Source organism: Ips typographus, linkage group LG4 (genome assembly GCF_016097725.1).
Source record: "Ips typographus isolate SLU linkage group LG4, UJ_Ityp_2.0, whole genome shotgun sequence".
Taxonomy (NCBI): Eukaryota; Metazoa; Arthropoda; class Insecta; order Coleoptera; family Curculionidae; genus Ips; species Ips typographus.
Window position 1 is genome coordinate 804,897 of NC_138425.1, and position 22,674 is coordinate 827,570.

Genomic DNA, 22,674 nt, shown 5'->3' on the forward strand with positions numbered 1-22,674 from the left:
TTGTCGAACTAAAATACTGTTGTTTGATGGGAATATTTGGATGGATTTTGATGATAATCTACAAAATATTTTTATCAATATATTCTTTTGGCAAGACAAGTTGACAAATTAATAAATACATCACCTAATAATAATCCACCGTAAAAGTGGTATGTACATTTTCACTTTTTTTATTGGATTATTCCTATTTGAATAATTTGATTGAGTTCTACAACCTTAAAGTAACATAAATCGTCGTTTTGCACAAAACTCAATAAGACATAAAAAATATAAATGTTATTTTTTTTCATCCTAAACATCAATCAATAATAAAAGACCATGCAAAACCGGAGAATTCTATGCTATATTACAAATACTGGCCTCAAAGAGCGTAACTTATAACCGCTTAATAAAAAATCAATAGACTTGACTCAAATTCTACCAACAATAATCCAATAAAATATCACAGTGGTAAAACAACTTAACAATTTTACTAAAAAACCTTTTACAAAGTAGGTAGTTATTACAGTGACTTTTAAATGAAGCTTAAATTTGATGCACAAATCTTCAACAGCAACTTTTTTATATTGTATATTACGAACGGTTTGCAAACTTTTCCAGCCATGTTGATGAGTTAAACTAACTTAAAAATATCAAACAAGAACAACGATATATTAATTAGTTTTACTTTTTCCATTACTGAAAGCGTGGGTATTGCTTATGCTACCATTAGCAGTTTTTTCATTAGCTACATTTCTTTTTTCTTCGACTTTGACAATGGTGGCCTGTGGTTTCTTTTCTATGTAAGCTCTAACATAGAACGAACCGAAAAGATAGAAGAAGTAGACGGCTTCAACGCACAACAAAAAATTAAACACTTTAGGATAGTCGCATTGACGAGGAAGCACTTGTAGATTGTGAATAAAAATGATACCGAATTGTATCAATTGCATTTTGGTCACGTACTTTTTCCACCATAAATGTTTCTGCACTTCGGGGCCTAGTGCTGCCAAGTAATAGTACAAGTAGAGGACTATGTGAACGAAAGCGTTGATTAAACCCAATAAACTTCCATGACCACCTGAAAATATTTCAATTTTTAGTATTAGTATACCTAGAGAATTAATAACGAAAAATAGGAATATCAGTAGGTACTAGTAGAGTGTTTTACAAGACAGGGTCTAGATTAAGGTCGAATTAGTTCCGCTGTTTTCAAGTTGTTTGTTTATTTGTCTGTAAATATTCTGCAATAAATTTCCAGTGGATGAGTAATAATGTGGTTATTTGTATATGAATATTTGCAAACAAAACTACCTGGCACAAAAGTAACACCAACGTAGGAACAGATAGGCATCATGGTGTGATGGTAGACGTGCAGATAAGTCACTTGGTTGTATTTTTTCCTTAATACAAAAAATACTGTGTCTAGAAGATCTGATAGTTTCACCATATAGTACAGCCACACCGCTTTCCTCATCTAAAAAATTATTTTATTAAATCGGAGTAATGATATGTGCCACATACTATTAATAAAATGTGTACCATAATTTAAATATCATATTTTGTGAGTTGGACTTTTTGTCTTTTTTTTTTTGTTTGGTGAGCACCACTTTTATAAAATTACACATCGTTTTCATTGTTCATAGAAATGCTAAATAATTTAGCAGGTTAATTGAAATAAGTACAACAAAACTTACCGTCAAAGCTGTAGGTGACGGACCATACTCAACTGGCTGACATTTAAAACTGTAGGTGGTAAACCAACCACCCTGCACGCCCTTTAAACAATGAGAGTAGGATGTAAGCTTTAAATTCACAATGAAAAATAAGTTGTTACCTTACCAAGTAAATTAAACAAGCATTGACCAACACTTGAAACAGATTGTAAATTTGAATGATTCTGGTCAGTTTGAAGGGTTTCCGATCCTTCATCAGTTTTGGTCCTACTTTGGTACTAAAAATGACATACGTTACCAGGAGGAGCGTCAACTTGCTTAGGTCGCCCACCATAAACCAATCTTTTGTATATACATCTGAAAATTGAAAGTCGAAAATCTGTTAAGATGAGAATTATTAATTCTAATTCACTTCATCCATTTGTTTCTACGTTGCCGTTTGTTTGGTGTTGGGATTATTTTGTGTCTCTATTAAAATGCTGCTCAGTTTTTGAAAAAACAGATTCAATAATAAAATTTTTTTGTCCTTCTCAATTTAAGTTTACTGATTCACGTAGTAAAACCACAGGTATTTTACGTAACTGGTGCTATTGTAGCAGAAAAACACAAGTAAATTGCATTAGAAAACACCATATTCGACACTTTTGACCTTGCATTGCCGTTGTATATGATTCTCGGTCAGTCATTAAAAGTTATGTAGATGAGTAACTTAAGTTTCTTTCTTATGAATTCAGTCAGTTAGTTGACAAATTTATGACCGACAATTATTCGAATCACCTACACATCTACCTTTGAAAACCGGTAGTTACTTGGTATTAAAATTAGCAGCCGCTAATTAACGATCAGGTATTTGAAAAACTTTTCTAAACATCAAGAAAACTGTTATTGTTTCCACAAATTGTTCGCTTTTTGCTTTAACTCAAGTGACGGTTTTCTTGTATTTAAGGTGACCTGATTGTCTGTTTTTTTTTATTAGCAACGTTGGAGTTTCTAAATATGGTTTGTCAAGGTTGGTAATCATCATGCAACTTGACCAAGTCATTAACGTATACTGAACCTTTATTAGTTGAAAATATACTTGTAAAATTAGGTATTTGTGTAGGTTTTATTGGTCAGTCGAAAGTTGACGCATTAGTAACGCAGAATATTTTGCATATTAGACTGTTAGAAGGGTTTCAACTTTAATAGTACGGCTCATTCTTTTTAAGTACAAATTTCGTACAAAAGCAATAAAATGTTTATACTGGAGCTCATGTTATATTACAGACTACAGAACCAATTTTCTTTACCTTGATATTCTCTCATAAAATTGGTGTACCATCGCGTTATACTGGTCATATTGTTTCTCCTTGTATTTGCAAAAACTATACCTGAAAAAATATTATTATTAGTATTATTACCGATGAGAATGAAGACAGACTGGGCTAATTTTAATTATTGTGATATTTAGCAAACAACTTTTTTTTGTAATATCTGTTTATTGCTATTTTAGCAACCAAAAGACAAATTTGTTTGTAAAAAGTAATGTATGAAACGAATCCAGTCATTGTTAACTGAACACCACACAAGCAAAGAAGATTACATGAACACATGCATTACGTAATAAGCGTTTTCTGTAAGGTTAACTTAAAACGTCCAACCACTTTCATTTATGGATATTTGAAATTCTTATGATGCCTAGACGCGACCCAGTATTTACAATTTGTAAAATAGTGATATTAAAAATAATTTGCACTCTAATAATGTTTACGTTTCAATTAATTTGCTAACACTTCGTAATATAGTGAAAATTAAAAAATCAACATTAAATGTTAAACTTGTCACATTTCACATTACAGTATACATGAAAACTGAGGATACACTCTGTTAGGCAATATACGCGATGTTAAGTAACGCAAAAACGGCTTATTGGAGATTTATCTTTATAATTGAAGAATTATGTAGGTATAGTGGCGATCACAAAAACCATTTTGCCCTTGACATACATTAATGTTTATTATGCAAGAATTATTAGCGGACAGGTTTCAGAATCTTTGCTGATTGACTTACACAATGATACCGATCATCGTATAATCCAATATCAATTTTGTAACTGATTTTTTTAGTTGCAGCTAAGATTTTTGAAATTTAGTAAAAATATTTTATAAGGATTACTATTATTAAGCTTCAATTAGAACATTTTCTATTTATGCAGACTAATATAAAACAGTTTGCATGTCTCTAATAATATGATTAGCGAAGGTCAGCTTATCGCCATCAGCAGCTCTCAAAAGCTTAATAATAAATAGAGTGTGGATTTATATTGCTTAAATTTGCATAATCGTCATCCATATCAAACTAAAATGTGCGTTACTTGCTATACTCACACTCACACACGAATAAGCGTACCGTTGATATTAGTTATTTGAAAGCATTGAGAAATGCAGTCCGACTATTGATAAACAAACCTATACAGATGCAGTAAGAAACATATTTTTTTTAAATTATTTTGTGTAGTTGATTGCAAGTTGTGAGTGAAAAATCAAAGAAAGTGATTAGATAGAGCTTTTTCTACACAATCAAGTCCAGCCTAAACAAATTGGTTAGAACATTTGTCCTGGAAAGTACAACTCACAGCAAACTAGTTTAAACACTGTTCAATGTAAGAAAATCTGTTTTTTAAATCATTGAAACTAGGTAAGCAAAACTGTAAACTTGGTTCTTATGTTATTACCAAGAACATTCATTCAAAATTATTTTTGTTGCTCTCACAATGAAGGATGCTTTAAAATGTAACTCACATACCTGTGCATGTAACAAGTACCTAATAAGTTTACTGTACTAGAAAGCACCTACCATTGAGTATAGTGTTGGAGTAAAATCATCCCACTTCAAAGTGTTCAACCACTGTTGAGTTAGGTCCGGTTTTTTGTAAAGTAAAAAACTGACACGGTTGGGCTTTTTCCTGAATTGCTGTTACAATGTGGCTTGAAAAACTTATGAACGGCAGCAAACAAAAATAACTTATGCAATTAACCTCAAGTCTTGATTTTAAACCGTAAAAATTCATCTAATCCTCAAAAAACTCAATTTCTACAATACAAACAAACGCAAACTGTCACTACTATTTCCGCCATATTGGAATTTTTGACAAGCACCTTCTAGGTTTTCTAGTATAGTAGGCGGTGAACCAGCGGATTGACAGCTGTTATATAATAATTGTTTGCAACGTTATCTAAGACATACGCTTTTTGTGACAATTGCCATCCAATCCATAACAATTATTGAACACCCGTTATAATCTAATGTTGCGCACGTGTTGGTAATTTAAATATTAAAACAAATGGATATAAATCAGAAAGTCTACAGTTTCTGTATTTAACTATAATAGTCCCAGTATTATATGCACGTAATTACACATTTATGATACTTACAGATATATGATATTGAAACTTGAATCAATTACAATATGCATAACTTAACAAAAAGTTAAGGAATATATGCTAAATACTAAAACTATCTCTTGTCCAGGTTAAGATCCTTTTAAAAGATTGGTCAATTAGAATCCAAATCAAAAATCGCACATTTCACTATTTGAAAAAAGTAAAAAAGTGTTCTATTTAAGCGCACCTGTAGCAAAAGTAACAACATCTTATCATATTAAAATATCAACAATAACTCTAGAATAGAAGATTATAAACCAATATTATAGTCCTGCTAACCACAACGCAACAAATCGCGTCAAATTGTGTGAATATTGAATTTTTTTTCGTCGTTTATTATCGAACGTTTCGCCAGACTGAAGAAATGCATCAGGGATGATTGCACATTGCGATTTTCTCCCAGCAATTATGAAATTAGGCAACACTACTGATCAAAACCGTGGTCGTGGTAATGCAATGTCTTAAACAGATTTCGGTTATTGGAAATTTTAACGATCCTCATAACGCTGATGGCTGAAATTAATTGTTAATGTAGAAGCCTTTTAATAAGTAAAGATTGTGGTATGTCTGTGTCTGACATTTTTCACAGACCACATTAGAAGGTCCTTAGAAATTTTGCAGTGTTATTGCCCACAGATCAAAAGCTTAACTAACGTAGGTATTTACTTTGTAATAAATTCTAGATTTTTGAGTAAACAGACAGTAATGAGTTGCAAATTCCTTTGAAATGAATTTAACTTGCAAATTTTATATTTTCGCATGTAAAAAAAATCTATTTTTAAATTTGAATAAACCACAATGCGTGTGCTAGGTACAAAAGTTTAACAAATTTCAACAACACGCACTTATTAATAAAAACTACGACATGATATTAACAACCATTTGCCAGGCAGAGTTTAATAATATTACAAGGCAATCAAGTAGCCAATTAGAAAAATTACTGGCAAACCATATTAAAAAAATATACAAAAATATTAATTACTTAATAGGCATATAGGTATAATAAGATCATTAAAGTCTCGAAGTAGGTATTGACCTTTGTTTCTCTTGCAGTTTTGCTCTATTATTTTACCATCACCAATTAAACTAATTTTTAAGCTTTCATATCTAGGCATTAAAGAAAAGGCTGTTTTTTTTGTGTGGTTCTTAAAAATGTAAGCAAAATTGTTTTATTCTGACCAAGTGCAAAACATTGGTATTTGGCAGTCATATTCAGTGAAATATTAATTTTATTCGCAAATTGTAAAAATTGATTTTTTACTCGGTAAAAAAATATTATTTGTTTTAATGACCCTGACGACCTTTATAGCATGGAACATCGTTGAAGAAGATTTTTAAAGTAAGCTGGAAATTCAGTGATATAATAAACCAGCCTACAAATGAATACTAGTTAAGTCGTAAAAAGGCCGACAATACATATAACCACCGGAATGTCTCAATTATGCAGTTTTCCTTCAATTTTCAATGCAACTGCTGACGGTTATTACTATTTATCATTAAATACGTAGACCGCTCGTTTCACATCAGACTGGTTGGACTGGCCCAATTTAATTATATTTTTGTGCTCCTCCACTTTTTCTGGGTTAATTTGAGTGTTGAATGATATAATTTAATAGGAGTCGCGGACAAATAATTAGGTATTGTCTCTGTAGCTGAAATAATTAGTTCCAATACAGTATTTCACTTTTACTTAATATGTTGAAATTAACTGAAAGTACGGTTATAATATAGTTTAAAAAAGTGAGTACTTACAGGTGAAACTAAATTGGTTTGGTAGGCATTTAAAAAAATGTATAAACTTAAATTTAAATAAAATAAAAGTGTAAATTTTTTCTCTTATAAGTTTTGTTGGTATGGTATGGCCTTACTTATCAGATATTCGAACAAACACAAAGTACCTACATTTTGAAAGTCAAAATATGTCTCTAGAAAGATACTAGGAATAAATATTAAACATTACAATGTATGTTATTAAGCAGGTAGTTAAAACAATTGAATTTTCCGAACTTTTGCACTTTACTTTTAAAAACAAAAAAAAAGTTTCCATAAAAATACATTTTTTTAACTGAAATTACGCAAGTAGTTAGCGTGATGTTTGTTTATGTAAATCAGAAATTAAATTTCGATTTTATGGTGACCTTTGACTCTTACACAACGTTGGGTTGCTGAATCAGCTAAAAAAAAAAACAGGAATAAATTACATCCATAAAAAAATAACCGCCTAGCTTTTAGTAAAATTAACTAAACATCTTTTTAATCGTTTCAGAAACAGTTTCTAGCATTTTTTGATATATTTTTTTCATATTTCAACCTTATTAATTTATTTATACTTTTGCCACCCTATTTATTGGTTTTTTTCGAAACTTTTGTAAAGGTAGTTTTAATTATAACTTTTGTTCACTTGGTGATTATTTATGTTACTTTCAGTTTTATAACATCTGGTACTACTGATCAGTTAAAAATAAATTTTTTGCACGGTACAAAAATTTCGATTTTGGTGATTGGTTTTCAAGTAATTAGTTAATAAAGAGTTAAACCAAGGTTGCTGATTAAACTTGGTTAACTTAACATTGTATAATAATTATAGTTTTTGATAATATAAAATGTATAATAATTAGTATGTTAATATAAAATTTTTTGACAAATTCTAAAAAGTTACATGTTTGGCTATAAGCAAAGAAAAATTAAAAACTCACCGTCTTAATTATTTTAAAAAACCATAAAATGGATGAAGTTGGTTTTGCACAGTTTTAACAAACCGTCTCTGTTTACTTATTTCGCGCGAAAAAGTGTGTAGCCGCTGCAACCCAAGTATCAATGAGTAGGTACGACCCTCTCGTGGATCGGAAGAACGAACGTATAATGGCGATGGTCCTATAGTAGTGGATGGTAGTGGTACTACTTTGCGTTACTGCCAATAAGAGTAGTGGTGACACTTACAAATCAGATTTTTCTTCTATATGTATAGGTACATATGTATATTTTGACCTAATCACTTTGTGGTAAAGTTGATTCCAAAGTATGAATGCAATGGAAAAACATCAACAGGACCGTACTTTTTTAAATTGAATGTCAAGGAATAAACTAAGTAGGATTTAAGTAGCTTTAGAATGGAAGTTGTACTTTTTGAGGTAATGCATTATGGAATATATCAAACAAGTTTTATTATTATTTTATTTAAAACCTGATTAGGTACTTAGGTACTATTAGTCCAATGCGTATAGATTTTAATTGATTTTAGCTTATGGAAAAATTACTAAATTTGTGGTGCTCTGTTATGGCAAACAAAGTTTTTTTTAGTAATGCTTAGTTACAGTTTTCCGTGATCGTTGAACTTATTAGACAAAATGACAAAAGTAAGGCGATTATCTATTTTCTTTTTATTATATCTGTTTTTGACTTAAGTTTAATGTTTGAAGTTCACTTAAACATTGTAATACCTAAATTTTGTATAATGGGACAAGGCATTAATACTAATTTTTGCACATTATCAAATTCTGGATCTTATGCTGAAAGAACCATACACATTATGTATATTGTGTTAAACTGGCAGCTGTCCGACACATCAACAAATTGTTGTTTTGTCACTTTTAGGCTATAATTTCCCAAACATAATAAATTAATTTTGACAATATTTGGACTTTTTCGATGTTACAACAATGTCGTTATAGTCATCACATCTACCAGAACCACTGGTTTCTAAAGTGGAGTAAACTATACTTCAAAAGATGGTAAATGCCTGTGTTTTCATGTTTCATCATGACCGTTAATATTGTAGATTGTATTAGCACAGTATTAGCATATCTGAACGGTAGGTTTTAAATATAGATAGGCTAAAATACTTGAGCATATTGGAATAGGGAAGTAGTAATGTCTTTGGTAAGTAGTATTAAACACTATCACTAAAAAATGACGTAAAAGTTTTGTCATACGATAGTTGTAAGTGTGTTTATACAATATTTTAATAAATTTTGACTCCTATATTAAAAAAATTGATAAATACTTTAATTTGACAAACGTTTGTTCTAATTATATAGTACCTATATTATTAAAGTCATTCATTATTCAGTTCATATTGGTGACCTTTAATTTCTTTTTCACTGCATACCTATACGATATCAAATGAATGAAAAATACATTTTCAAATTCCGACCTTCAATGTTGATTCATTAAATTACAATATGTATACCTTTACACTACTTTACAGTAACAAACAATGATTATGCAAAATTTCTTATTTACACACTAACACAGGGTGAATTAAAAAGTACGTATACCTCAGACTAAAACCAAGTGTAAGTTTCAGTATATCAACTTTAATTAATATTTTATTTCATGAAAGTTTATTTTTAAACAAAATATTGTGTATGCACACTGTAAAAATCGAAGTCAGTTATAACATTTTTCAAAATCCGGTGATCAATTTTGAAAAGGCCTCTATGGTTATATAGGTATGAATGATCCAGACTTTTGAAACTAGAAAGTTGTATCAGGTTAACTCTCAATTTTACCATGCATGCAATTTAAATATTTATTCTCATAGTAAGTATTGTGTGAACAAAAAGCAAAACTTGAAATATTGTGTGTATCAATGTCCATGCCCGTGTCATTCCTTTTCTGCATTAAGTTCAACCAAGTTACAAAATTAATATAAAATGTAGGTAATATTTTCCTTCACCATTTGTCTAGAAAAGTGTATATTATCATATACATATAAACGGTCAAGAATAGTAAAGTGAAGTAAGTAGTAAGTGAAAAATTTTAAAGTGCTTTTTTTGTGCTTATTTTACCTAATTTAAGGTTCTTTTGTATAAATATGCCCTTATATATAGATATATAGATAGAGCACATTTCAAGCTTTCTAAAAATATCCCCACATGAGTTGATTGATAACACCGTTTGGCCGATCTCGAACTAAGTGACAGCTACTGTCATTTTGACAGCTGGAATGGATTCCCCGTCCCCAAATTAGTCGAAAATGAGTACCATCAACCCTAGTGAAATCGGACTGGTTTTGACGTTATTAGCTGTCAAAGTGACAGATTAACAATAATGCATCTCAAGCGTTTTTTATCAAAACAAAACGAGTGAAGGGTGGTTTTTGACTAATTTTGGGGCGCCCAATCCATTGGTGAAATCACTTTTTTGATATCTCCACAAAAACCCGGAAATCGCCAATCAAACTCAATTTCCACAATACAAACAAACGCAAACTGTCATCACTATTTCCGCCATATTGGAATTTTTGACAAGCACCTTCTAGGCTTTCTAGTATTATAGTAGGCGGTGAATATAGCCGTTTTCTTTCGGTTTGTGATTTCGGATTCAAACGCCTTATGTTTCAAAAGTCACATGACCTCCATGTGATTGTTTAATCAAATCCAGACGCATCTAGAAGTCATTTAGAGTTGCCAGAAGCCTCTAGAAAGCATTTTGATATTTTCAGAAGCATCTGAACTCCTTTAAGACTGTTTTAAAGCTGCCAGATACCTTAGATTCCATTCTGATTTGCCAGAGGTGTCTTGAACCTATTAAGGCTGTCAGATGCCTCTGGTAGCCATTTTGATATTGCCACAAAAGATAACTCTATTTTGAAAGAGGGAATAAGTTATACATAATAAAATTCCCTAAAACTTTCCCCCCTTAACCGACTTTGTAGCTCTTGATCATTTATTTAATAATTATTAGACTCTGTTTACAATTACAATAATGATAATATAATAACTGTTTATCACAATTGCTTTAGACGTGTCGCGTAGATATTAAAACATACACACTCTAATAAAATGCTTTTAACTTTACTCTTATTAGTCTACGATTTGTTGATATCTGCCAAAGTTTTACAAGCGTCCAACACGAGTTCGGCCAATTTAGACAGTTCTTTCTCGCTCCCGCTTATGCAATCTAAAGCGTGTTCCGCCAATACCCGTATATTCGCCAAATCACTCGGGGAACACCAAGTTCCGTTCTGCAAACAAAATTGAATTAGCTCAGGATCAAATAAACGAGCCTATACACTAACCAACGAGTCAATATAACGGGTTAAAATTGGACTCAAGGCGGCAATATTCTCACTTAAATTAGGCGAGGACGACAGGTATTGCATTAATCGAGTGGCTGCTACTTTTAACAGTTCCTCACCCAATAAATTACAATCACTAACGGCAGGGAGTAGATCCTGAGCTATTAGGTCGTAACCGCTAATGTATAATTGAACTATTTGAAATCTGCAATAGCATTAGTTATTATGCAGGTTTAAATAAAGCATCTGGAACTAAACCTTCTTAGACTGTCCACACCCAAATTCCAAATTCTAGCCAACGTCATGCATTTATCCATCCATTCCACGTGATCTTTACAATAAATCTGTCCGTTTTCGTCCAGGGTAACAGTTTCTATACTGGCAGTAATGATTTTTCTTAAAAATTGGTCTCTGGACGAGTTAGTTTTCATGTCCGACTTGTTCCAATTGACATCCGCTTCGCGCTGAAAATCTACTTTGGACCTCACCAAACACCAAAACCAAAAATTTTCAGTACAGACCCGTAAAAAACAAATTGACTAGAGAAGCCTCAAACAGGTTATTGATGGGTTTCGAGTGTTTGACCGCAAATTTCGTAATCATGTACAGGACAAGGCATAGCTGGTAGTGTAAGTGTAGCAGGTTGTAATCGACGTCTTTTTGCTGTATGGCAAGTTCTATCAACGTTTGCAGACTTGAGTTTTCCCAAATTGGTTCGAATTGCAACGTTATTGGTTTTGGTGTATCGCAGTTTTTTTGGGTTACGTCCAAGAATGATTCCATGAAATCCACTGAAATTCCTATAACAAAATTCAATCATTATTATAATAAAATGGTAAATGAAACTTACCGACAAACTCTGTGATTTGCTTGTCAGACAGTCCAGTGTCCTGCTGACATAATCTTTCTTTCGGCAATTTCCCCACTTTATTAATCAATTTGCTGGTGCTTTCCAAGACAATTTTTAAATGGGTGTTCCACACCAACTGGTGTAAACCTTTTTTGATAAACGGATCGGGCACTACATATAAGCATTTTAAAGCGGCCCGCAACTTATCCAGATTTACTATATCTTTACGCCACGCTGACGCGTACTCCCAACACATATTGGCCAGAATGTTATTCCCTTCCAGACTGTACGGAAACTGTGCTTTTAACAAATTCAAATAACTGAACAAGTCCTCGGATTTTACGCAATCAATCACTTCCAAGTGCATTCCTTCGATGACGTCCACGTCAGGCAAGCCTACCAACATGAAAACCTAGTTAACTTCATCTTAAACTAGACAAAAATCAACGTACTTTGATCCTGACAGCTATTTTTGTAAATCACTTCATTGATTACAATGTACTGAGGATCAACGCCACAAGCTGTCAACCATTGAGATGTTAATTCACTAACTGTCCCCCTCCCACCTTCAAGAATGTACTTTAAACTTATATCAACCCTGTCATGAACTAGTTTCGGTAGTGAGGGGTTCTTCAACTGAGGTTTGCTACTCAATATAATATTCAACATGGAAACATCCTCCAATTTACCTAAAAACCTTTTAAATGTTTGTAAAGCCTGGACAAATGAACTAGACTAACCAATCAAAAGAGACCACTTTACATTCTCCTGACTCAACACCTCAATACCGTTATCTTCTTCTTTGTCGTTTTTCAACACCACGTTCTTACACAACATGGCGGCCATTAAAGCAGGAAACGGTCGAGAATTATCAGCTAAATTCTGTCGGATACTTTCCCAAAACGGGCAAAAGTCAGCCTCGTCGCTGTCGAACAGGGTCCCCTCCTTATTGGCTACACGTACGAGTAAGCTGATCACTTTCAGGAAATTTGACATGTCTTTTTCTAAGTTTAAGGTGATGTCTAAGGCCCGGTTAATCCAATAGTGGATAGCCAAGTTGAATAAATCTTTAACCGACACATTACTGGAAGCGGCAGCCACCACAAAGTCATCAAAGTTGGTCGATTTTCCTGTTATGTAACGACTAAAGAGTACCTAAAATATATTTGTTTTTCACTAACATTATGAAAATAAGTGCGAATTTTTTGACTCTAACTTGATCATTTGACTACAACATTTTGCATCTGTCCTGCCACAGTCTAATTACTTAAGAGTCGGAATTAAAAAGCACTAAAATCGTGAAAAAAACTAATTAATTTTTCTCAAAAAAGCATAAAAATCTGTAAAAAAACACTATTTCAGAGGATTTTTTACTTTTTTTTGAATTTAAGTTCTAGAATTTAAGCTTTTAAACTGCTTTAGAAGCATATGGAAGATTTTAGACTGTTTTTGGAAAATATCTGTTCTCAAAATTTGTTTTAACTACTTGAGGAGCAAGCTAAAGAGCATATTGAAGGTTCTGAAATGATTTAAAGGCATTTGGAAACTCTTAGACGGTTCTATAATTTTTTGGAAAATTTAGACAATTTTGAAATTTTTTGGAAGTTTCTAGACTATAGTTGAAGAGCATTTGGAATCTTTTAGACCGTTTTGAAAAGCTTCCGACTACATTTTGGAGTTTCTGTAGTGTTTTGAAATCTTTTTAGATTACTTTAGGAGCATTGAAGGTTCTGGACTGCTTTTAAGGCATTTGAAACCTTGTACAAGGCTGTAAAAACTTTTGGAACCTTTCAAACTGCTCTAAAAGCATACGGAAACTTTTAGACTGTCTTGAAATGATTTGAGAGCTTCTAGACTAGATGAAGAGCATTTGGAAGCTATAAGACTGCTCTAAAAGCTTTTGGAAGGCTTTCGACTGCTTTAGAAGCATTTTGGAGTTATTTCTGTAGTATTTTGAAATCTTTTTAGACTTAGGACCATTTGGAAGGTTTCTAGAGAGTTTAAAAAGCATTGAAGGTTTTTGGACTGCTTTTAAAGCATTTGAAAACTTATGGACTGTTCTAGAAACTTATGGAAGCTTTTAGAGCTTTCTAAAAGCTTTTGACTGCTTGAGAAACATTTTGCAGTGTTTTTTTGGTAACAGAGTAATGAAAACTCATCATTTGTACCTCTCTTCTCTTACCTCTGACACTTTGAACTTCTGCTGATCTTCTAGATTGGTTTTCAAACTGATACAACCACCATGGCTGACGTCGAAACAACTCAAAAAATCCGACACACAGTACGAGAACTCGTTGAAAAACCGTACACGAGGCGTTTTCAAATCGTTTTCACCGCTTGAAGTGGCTAAATCCAGTAGTTTTTGCAGACCTTTCAAGTCTCTGGGATCCAAATTGAGTGTCTCGTCTGAACTTTCGATTTCCGCTTCTTTCGTACTGTCAGCAGATAAAGTGAACACGTACAGTTCGATTAAAGACTGGACGTTACGGCAAATTGCTTGAAAACTTGCTTCACTGTCTGCTTCATCAATATTAGTTAAAAAATATTGGCTACACTTTAGTAGACCTTCAGGTGACACGTCTCTGCAACCAATGAGCATATCGAAAGTTTGCGATTTTAGTTCTGTGGTTTTCAGTTCGGTACAAATCGAATAAATCTCGTTAGTCAAATCGTCACAACTCAAACCACCTGTTTTGATTAATTGACGAAGTTTCTTGTACAAGTGGATGTCACGGGCTTTGACGCTGGTCTTTTCGGCCAAAGCGTAGTGGAACGGCACGTAAATTTCCCTGACTTTACCGTCGTTGTCCAGAAAAATACACGTAAATTGACATACGTAACGCGATTTGGTCATTGCACTGAAACCCATTAGGCCGTGGGTTATGTACAACAATCTGCTGCACTTTGAGGCTGAAAATGTGGCAATTTTAATGCCTTGCTGCAGAGTGAATATTTCTAAAGTTCCTTTTTTAGGCGAGTAGATTATTAGAAAGTTTGCCACTTTGTTGCCCTGACGGTGTTTTGATCTACGTTCATCTGGAACCTAAACCCCCAAATAACATAAAACATAAAACCGTTTCTAGAAACATACTTGCACAAACGCACATTCAGCTTCGCGATAACCTTTAAACACTTTTAAAATCACGCCCCGAAAAGCGTCCACCAACAAGACTCGTCCTAAATTGTCGGATACAGCCGCCAATTTTTTATTAGGACACAAAACCACTTGAGTGGCCGTACGTCTCAGATCGGCCAAACCAAAACGAAGACCCATATTATCCACCACTTGCATTGCAATTGTTACTTCGTTGGTTTCGTTTGATCTACTACCAGTTAACCAACCACTAAAAAAACACAATTTTCGCTATAACATTTCAACAAACAGAGCGACACAAATGAGCGAATTTCAAAATGGTTCTAGAGGCCTCAGGCAATTTAAAACAATTCTAGAAAGATTCAAGGCACTTGTAGAGCGCTCTAACCCTTTTTAGAAGCTTCTCAGTACAATTTAGAGGTCCCTGACACTTTGAAGATAGTTCTAGAGGCCTCTGGCAATTTAAAACAGTTATGGGAAGATTCAAGACACTTTTAGAGCACTCTGACCCTTTTTAGAAGCTTCTCAGTACAATTTAGAGGTCTCTGACACTTTAAAAATGGTTCTAGAGGCCTCTGGCAATTTAAAACAGTTATGGGAAGATTCAAGACACTTGTAGAGCGCTCTGACCCTTTTTAGAAGCTTCTCAGTATAATTTAGAGGTCTCTGACACTTTCACATGGTTTTTTAAATTTTTTTTTTAATTGTTATAAAAAACATATTCTTATTTGTTCTTTGTCTAGTGAAATGAGATAGAGGATGTGAAGTAACAGTGAGAAATCAGTGAACAAAGCTTAATTGAAATATCCTTATAAAAAATCAACTTACGGTAAAGCCGATTTAAGTTTGCTGGCAACCACTTTGGCCACATCCCCAAAAACTGGTTGATTTACCCCCTCCAAAGCGTAGTGGTAACCTGCAAATTACTTACTTAATTACTTTCCCAACATGTAACTATCCCAACCGACCTAAAAATGGTTTAGACCCTGCCGCTAACACTAAAGTGCTATTAGGCGCCGTATTTCTGTACTTGGCATCAAACCCACCACATATAGCGGCGGTAAGAAGATGATCGAATGTATTGGTCAAGTTCAGCCCCACCACTGCCACATCATTTATAGTGGCTTGATCTTGAAAACCCCACTTTCGGACCCCTAACGGGGCTGGTTTAAAATCAATAGGACTCCCTTTTGCCTGAACTTGATTTGAACACAACATTTTGAACAGGTCTACATACAAATTTTATACCTCTTGCCAGCTGTTTTCTAAACTGTCTTAAATTCTCAAACAACTGTTGACCATTCACTACACAAACCATGCTTTGGTACTGAATGTACAGTTCCTCACTGTGCATTTCAGGGCATAAGTCTGGACGTGGGCTGTGGCAGCTTTGGCACTTGATACTTGAGATATTTTCATTGTGGAATTGTTCTTCTAATATAAGGTCGCCGTTTTCAGTGTAGAAACGTACAAAACCAGAATCAAATCCTGTAGAATAATAACTTAAAATTGAATAGAGTCAAACAGACTTTTTAGTACCTAAAACAATACAAATCCAGTCTGGTCCAACATGTGAACTGTGACTTTCACCAACAATTGGAAGACACAAAACTGCTTTAACTTTGTCATACTCATGAATTGAATCTGTGTAAATTGGCTGAAATGAACTTAAAGAGGTAGAAGAGTCCCATTTAGCATTAACCACCACTAATCGCCGTTCATTTGCTAGGGCAATTATATCCCCTGTAGGGGAGGCTGAGATTTTGCATAAGTGCAACCAGGAGTCAGTACCTACAATCCCACTTGAATTTTTCATTTAAAGTTAAATTAAGTGAAAAATACCTCTGTTATCATCAGTTGGAAATAGGCATCTTCGAATAGCTGGAATGTCTTGTATTGAGGCAGTCAAACGGATTTCACAAGACATTTTTAATCCTTATAAAGCTCAGGCATTATTCACCAAAATTTTAGTTCTTTAATTTATTGAAATACACAATTTTTGTAATTTTTTTGTTCTGTTTACAATGAAAAGAAAACAAAACACCACTGACGGCACTGACTGACTTCGTTTTGTAACTCGTTGAGTTGGTATTCTCAGTTTGTCTGCAGTCAGGTGACAAAACCATATTTAAGTTTAAGTAATGTCACGTGATTAATTGTCAAACAATTGATATGTGTCGTATCTGACTCTAATCGAACTATCAACAAAAACAGCTGATTTTTGGAGATAATTTTGGTTTTTTTTAGCAAAGCTGTGGGAAATACTAGAAATATGTAAAAGTAATCTTTTAATCCTAACAGTTTGTGAGTTATTCGTCCTTTTGGGACTGTTTTAATTATATTCTGTTTTAACCTCAATTTGATCCAACGTCGATTGTCAAAATACCGCCCACCATCAATACCATCATAGCAGAAAAGTGAAGGAAAAACACAACCAAGCAAAATATTATGGTGAGGTCACAATTTGCAATTTCTTTCAGTATACTTTGACCTACTTAGATGGCAAACAATTGCCTTTGATTTACAACATTGCTTTACTTATTGATCCCAGGCTAAAAAAAAAAATGATAGAAAGAACATCCTGAGCAAAACTCAACTAAATAACTATTGTGAGATATTTACAGTCTTTAAAACTGATGTCCACTGGAACTTTATTAATAAACAACTCAAACAGCCGACCAGAAGAGCCTGATAAGCTTCTGAAACAATTACTGGACTATGTGCAACGTTGCCAGAGAAGGTAATAAGGTATTAGAAAAAAACTAGTAAACTGAACTCAATAGTTGTAGGTATGGAGGTAAAAATGAACTAGCCACGGAATTCGATTCGTGCGTTGCTGGTCTGTGTGTTTGTCTAGAAGCTGTGTTTTTGCATGGCCTAAGAACCAAACCTTTGGCAAGTCAAACCCCAGTCAATACTACATTAAAACAAGTCTCTGATATTGTAGCTCATAGTTTGAATATTCGCCAGGAAAATATTTGTAAGTGTCCAGTTATAATTGCATGTTTACTTTTTGTTTGGATTGGATGAGAGTGACACTGTTGGTTGTTTGTGATTGGTCAAGAAAAAGGAGATAGTTGAAAGCTGCTCTTTTTTTGACCAATCACACACTACTACCCACTGTGCTGGAAGTCATATAAATTCTGCACAAACAAAGTGTTATGTGAATAAATAAAAACTATATTAAATTACTAATTACAATCAGTTAAACTGTGTAAACATGAGTCAATGGGATGACCAAACATATTTTTAGCATTTTGGCCATTTATTGAAAAACACTTAACCAACCATGAACGGGAACGATTTAATATTTTGAAACAAGTTTGGACTGATATTGGTAAATGCAAAGCCTGGATTCGGTCCGCTTTGAATGAAAAATCGCTAGAAAGGTTTGCTGAACACTAACACTGAATGTTTTATTAACATTACTGAAACCTATTCTCAGATACTTCCATATTGTTTTGAGTGATAAAGGCATTCTAAGAGACTATTATGAGTCTTGGGCAATACTCAGAGATGAGGACAGAAACAGCATGTTGCCAAATATGGCAGCAGGTAAAAACGTTCATTCTCCATTTCAGAAGCACATCCAATTTCTTCAATTGTAAATAAACATATTTTAGGTTTAGGGTCGATTTTGTTTGCAATAAGTATTGATAAATTAGAGTTTAACGCTTCGATTACGCCCCGGCCTATGCTGATGAATTATCGTGAAGAACCTGTTATCCAAGTACCTGTGCCTGGTAAATTGTACAGTATTTTGTTTCAGTCATAAAATGGAAATTGCAGATAATCAAAGTCGAAAAGACCATAAAAATAAAAGAAAAGTGGCTCGACAAATAATATCTTTTGACGAGGATGACAGTATGTTATCGACTAGCGTACCTTCGATTTCCAGCACTAGTTCAGATAGTAGCAGTGTGGGAAAACAGTCAAAAGAAGTAAATGAAACATTCCCCAACTTAACGATGGAGAATCCCCAGCTGAACGACAGTACTATAAAGGAAAGCGAAATATCCTCAATTGAGTACAGTGACGAGCCGAAAAGTAATCGAAATAGGAAACTTTCGGTAGAAAACAGTGGATCTAGGTCGAGATTTACGTCTATTGTGCCGGAGACTTTAACTCCAATTAATCATAGCAATATAGGGGAATTAACCCCAGTCTCAGTAGAGAGAATTCGAGGTTAGAATTCGTTTAACTTTGGTGTTAAAGCAGTGATTTTAAGAGGGTTTTTAATAGAGTTCAACGAAGCAGCAGATGATGTCCTCGAAGTTCCCACCGATATTTCTGCTGTTTTAACTGTGGTAGAAAATAAGAATCAGGAGGAAATTAGGCGAAGGTAATTACAATTGCAGGTGATTGATTTTTGGGTCTTGGGAGGGTTTTTATTAGTCAAAACCTAAATGTACTGTCTGTCCCAGGACAAGTGGCAGTGACGACATTAACGACAATCGAAAAAGTAGAGTCAATGTTGACGACCTCTAGCGGCTAAACGGTACAATTTAGACCTTTTTGCTCAACCTCACGTGATAGCCCCAGTCATTAGCTTTCTTTTGTTATATGGTGTGTCTATACAGAGTGTTTCAAATAAGCGAGTTATGGACGATGTTTTGGAAAAGTGCACGAAATTTTGACTTTGGTTTTTTTGAGCCTACTGTACTAACAGCGGCCATACTGAATTTTACTCAGTCAAAGTGACCTTTTTTTAGCTAATTTCAAACTGGGGAACACGAATCTGACGTCTATTTTGCTCTGGCACGGTTTTGTAAATGACGTTGAAATTATAGCAATTTTGACAGTTTTTAGGGTGAGGCACCCTTAAAAATGGCATTTTGACAAATGACACTTTACACCACTTTTCTACCATTTACTTAAAGCTATCTAGGCAGTAAAAGACAATTTTCAAAATTATAGAATCCAAGGGTTCCCCCTGTGAAAAATTTCAAAAATTCAGGTTTTTTATGTTTCAAGTCAAAAAAAAATGATTAACTTTGACGTCCTCAAGCGGTCAAACGGTACAACTTAGCCTGGTCCGATCAACGTCACGTGATAGCCCCATTCATTAACTTTGTCTATGCAGAATGTTTTACTCACAAATTGCATGAACATTTACCTGAAAATGAGTTTTTCTGTGACTGTCTGGATTACTGGATAACCGCCGTCATTTTGGTACTATTCAATTGAAACATATAGAACGGTAAATTTTGACCTTTGGAAGATAATTCTGCTATTGACGTCAAATTTCCATCTCGCTCAGTTAACATGTAATAAAAGAAGAACGACAATTATTACGTCACTGCCACTACCCGTGGGACAACTTTAATTTTTTTACATTTAGGGATGAGAGAATCAAATTGCTCTCCAAACAAAACGAGAATTTAAAGGAGCAAGTAAAAAAGTATGTTGGCGCCATACGAATGCTCCGAAGGGACGACGAAGGATTGCAAAAGGCTTTGGACGGCCTACAGCCTGAAACACCGCCCGATTATCGTGGAGAAGCCCAAGTATACGAACAGAAACTCGTACAGGTGCTTCAATTGAAATTGAGTTGAAATTATGATGTTTTATTCTGTTGATGTAAGGTGGCAGAAATGCACGCTGAACTGATGGATTTCAACGTGATGCTACAGAAAACTTTGCTTCAAAAAGACCATATTCTTGAACGGCTCAAAAATGAACTGGAAGAACTACGAGGACCAATGTCCGTTGACGACTTTGATGGTAATCAAAGTGGTTGTGTCAACGTTTGGATTCCTTCAGCTTTCTTGACCGGTTCCGGTTCAAACTCTCATCACGTCTACCAAATATATTTACGTGCGGGCCACGACGAGTGGAATATCTACCGCAGGTACGCGCAATTTTACGCGTTACATTGCGATTTGAAAAAATTGGATGCCGCGGTAGGCGGTTTTGATTTTCCGCCTAAAAAAAGTATTGGCAAAAAGGTGCTCCGAACCATTCACCTTCATATCGTTACCTTAATTGTGCTTATTTTTAGGATTCTAGTTTAGTGGAAACAAGAAGAAAAAAACTACAAACATATCTACGAAAAGTAATTGCTCACTGGCCTGAACTGGCCCATTGCACTAATAGAATTATACTGGAGCAGCATTTGTCATTTTTCAAGTAAGTTTTACTATAGAACATATAAACATGGTTTGGTTTTTGAACTTTCCCAGAGATCAACAAGAGGATGAAACTAAACGAAACATGTTTTCAAGAGGATCAGGCACTTCAAACAATTATTCAGGTTTATAAAGCTATTGTGATATTTCAAACTGTTGAAATTTCTACTGAATTCACTGTTAAAATTACCAAATATATGTGATTTGTATTATTTCTGTTTACTACTTAATCCAGTATGTAGAACTTGTTAATATTTATGTAAGTTTTTAATTTTCTGATAGTTGCAAAAATAAGGAATATAAATGTTTCTTTACTCAGCTTGTGTTTTTATTAACAAAAATTCAATAACAGTATTTATTCTTAAAAATATAATACAGCCAACACCTTAAACAAAATAACAAAAAAACACCCATTTTCACTTTGATTTCAAGTCTTGCCTGCGCCTTTTATCAGCCAAGTAGATAATCCAGAAGAATCCTACTAGATTAACCACCAAAACTCGCAACTACAACAAAATATATAATTCAATCTAACAAACTGATACCAGAAACTGTAACTCACCATTGGTGGTACCACACTAAGATTTAAACACTGTACAACAGTCAAATATTTCCAACTGGATGTTAGTACTACCCAGTACAAGCTTTTCAACTGTTTAACAGCAGTCTCATGATCTTTTCCTTCAAATCTAGCCAAGGTATACAAAGCAAATGCCTGTAATTTAACAACCATTTAACAACCACAGTTTGCTGAAACTAATCTGACCTGGTATAAAGGAGAGTATATCAATCTTTCTATTAGCACCTTCTTGGCAATAGCAAAGGAAGCCTCTTCAGGGACAATTTTCTCTAATAAGCTATAAAAGTAGTGTGGGACTGAACCACCAAACAGCAGTCTAAAAAACTCACACTGTAAACTCAATGTTCACCCTAAATTACAGAATTAACCAACCCAAAAGCACCGTAAGCCGCCAGGTTCTCAACATCAATAACTTTTGTTCCTGCAATTTTTTGGGAAGCATAATTTCCAGCTAGAGCAACCAGACAACTGGAAAATATGTCTTATATTTACTGTTGGTGAGAGTAAAAAAATGCTTACCAGCTAATTGCTTTCGTTCTGATGGGGTGCTCGTACAATTGCCCAAAATAGAAACTTAAGGCACTAATTAGGGGTTTGGACAGAACCATGTTCAAAAGTTTGTAAATCAAAAACAATAAATACAGTGGTACTAGACCGATAACGTATGAAATTTACTTAAAGATTAACACGTACGATTAACAATTAAACTTGAACTTTGCTACTTTTAGATTGTTACAAGTTATTTTAGCAAAATGTTCATTAACTTAACACAATAATAATTAAATGGAATGTTTATTATTAATTTGACAAGCCGACGTCCTTGATAATTTATAACCTCACAAATGCTTGTCAGATGTCAAATATAGTTGAGTTCGACACACAAATCTCTCTCACTTTCTCCCTAACGAGAAACACCACTAACA

At 33.9% G+C, this 22,674-nt stretch overlaps 4 protein-coding genes across 7 annotated transcripts; 1 reads left to right on the forward strand and 3 right to left on the reverse strand.

Moving 5' to 3' along the window:
• Positions 1-66: 66 nt before the first annotated feature.
• LOC145727988 (very long chain fatty acid elongase 7-like) lies at positions 67-8,019 on the reverse strand. Of its 2 annotated transcripts, XM_081977882.1 has the most exons (6): positions 7,774-8,018; positions 2,945-3,025; positions 1,822-2,012; positions 1,677-1,757; positions 1,294-1,456; positions 67-1,060 (listed from the first exon to the last, which is right to left on the reverse strand). In XM_081977882.1, the coding sequence occupies exons 2-6, from the start codon at positions 2,991-2,993 to the stop codon at positions 654-656; spliced, it is 891 nt and encodes a 296-aa protein (XP_081834008.1). In that variant the 5' UTR covers positions 2,994-3,025; positions 7,774-8,018; the 3' UTR covers positions 67-653. The 2 variants fall into 2 exon arrangements, with proteins under 2 accessions (XP_081834008.1, XP_081834009.1); XM_081977883.1 differs by lacking the exon at positions 2,945-3,025 and having other exon boundaries at positions 7,774-8,019.
• A 2,710-nt stretch (positions 8,020-10,729) lies between these two features.
• LOC145728371 (rab3 GTPase-activating protein non-catalytic subunit-like) lies at positions 10,730-17,114 on the reverse strand. Of its 2 annotated transcripts, XM_081978553.1 has the most exons (15): positions 16,886-17,114; positions 16,583-16,834; positions 16,292-16,531; positions 16,012-16,242; positions 15,872-15,959; positions 15,041-15,293; positions 14,132-14,992; positions 12,690-13,104; positions 12,402-12,638; positions 12,178-12,345; positions 11,950-12,120; positions 11,621-11,899; positions 11,358-11,571; positions 11,100-11,304; positions 10,730-11,045 (listed from the first exon to the last, which is right to left on the reverse strand). In XM_081978553.1, exons 1-15 carry the CDS (start codon positions 16,968-16,970, stop codon positions 10,890-10,892), a joined length of 3,855 nt encoding a protein of 1,284 aa, XP_081834679.1. In that variant the 5' UTR covers positions 16,971-17,114; the 3' UTR covers positions 10,730-10,889. The 2 variants fall into 2 exon arrangements, with proteins under 2 accessions (XP_081834679.1, XP_081834678.1); XM_081978552.1 differs by having other exon boundaries at positions 11,950-12,345.
• A 134-nt stretch (positions 17,115-17,248) lies between these two features.
• On the forward strand, positions 17,249-21,489 carry LOC145728376 (sorting nexin-29-like). Of its 2 annotated transcripts, none has more exons than XM_081978559.1 (12): positions 17,249-17,494; positions 17,595-17,783; positions 17,833-18,023; positions 18,297-18,432; positions 18,489-18,598; positions 18,667-18,786; positions 18,833-19,228; positions 19,286-19,385; positions 20,385-20,574; positions 20,629-20,991; positions 21,045-21,172; positions 21,226-21,489. In XM_081978559.1, exons 2-12 carry the CDS (start codon positions 17,680-17,682, stop codon positions 21,302-21,304), a joined length of 1,917 nt encoding a protein of 638 aa, XP_081834685.1. In that variant the 5' UTR covers positions 17,249-17,494; positions 17,595-17,679; the 3' UTR covers positions 21,305-21,489. The 2 variants fall into 2 exon arrangements, with proteins under 2 accessions (XP_081834685.1, XP_081834684.1); XM_081978558.1 differs by having other exon boundaries at positions 17,668-17,783.
• LOC145728382 (peroxisomal membrane protein 2-like) lies at positions 21,478-22,548 on the reverse strand. Its single transcript, XM_081978574.1, has 5 exons — positions 22,271-22,548; positions 22,124-22,219; positions 21,938-22,067; positions 21,734-21,886; positions 21,478-21,677 (listed from the first exon to the last, which is right to left on the reverse strand). Exons 1-5 carry the CDS (start codon positions 22,357-22,359, stop codon positions 21,588-21,590), a joined length of 558 nt encoding a protein of 185 aa, XP_081834700.1. The 5' UTR covers positions 22,360-22,548; the 3' UTR covers positions 21,478-21,587.
• Between the last annotated feature and the right edge of the window lie 126 nt (positions 22,549-22,674).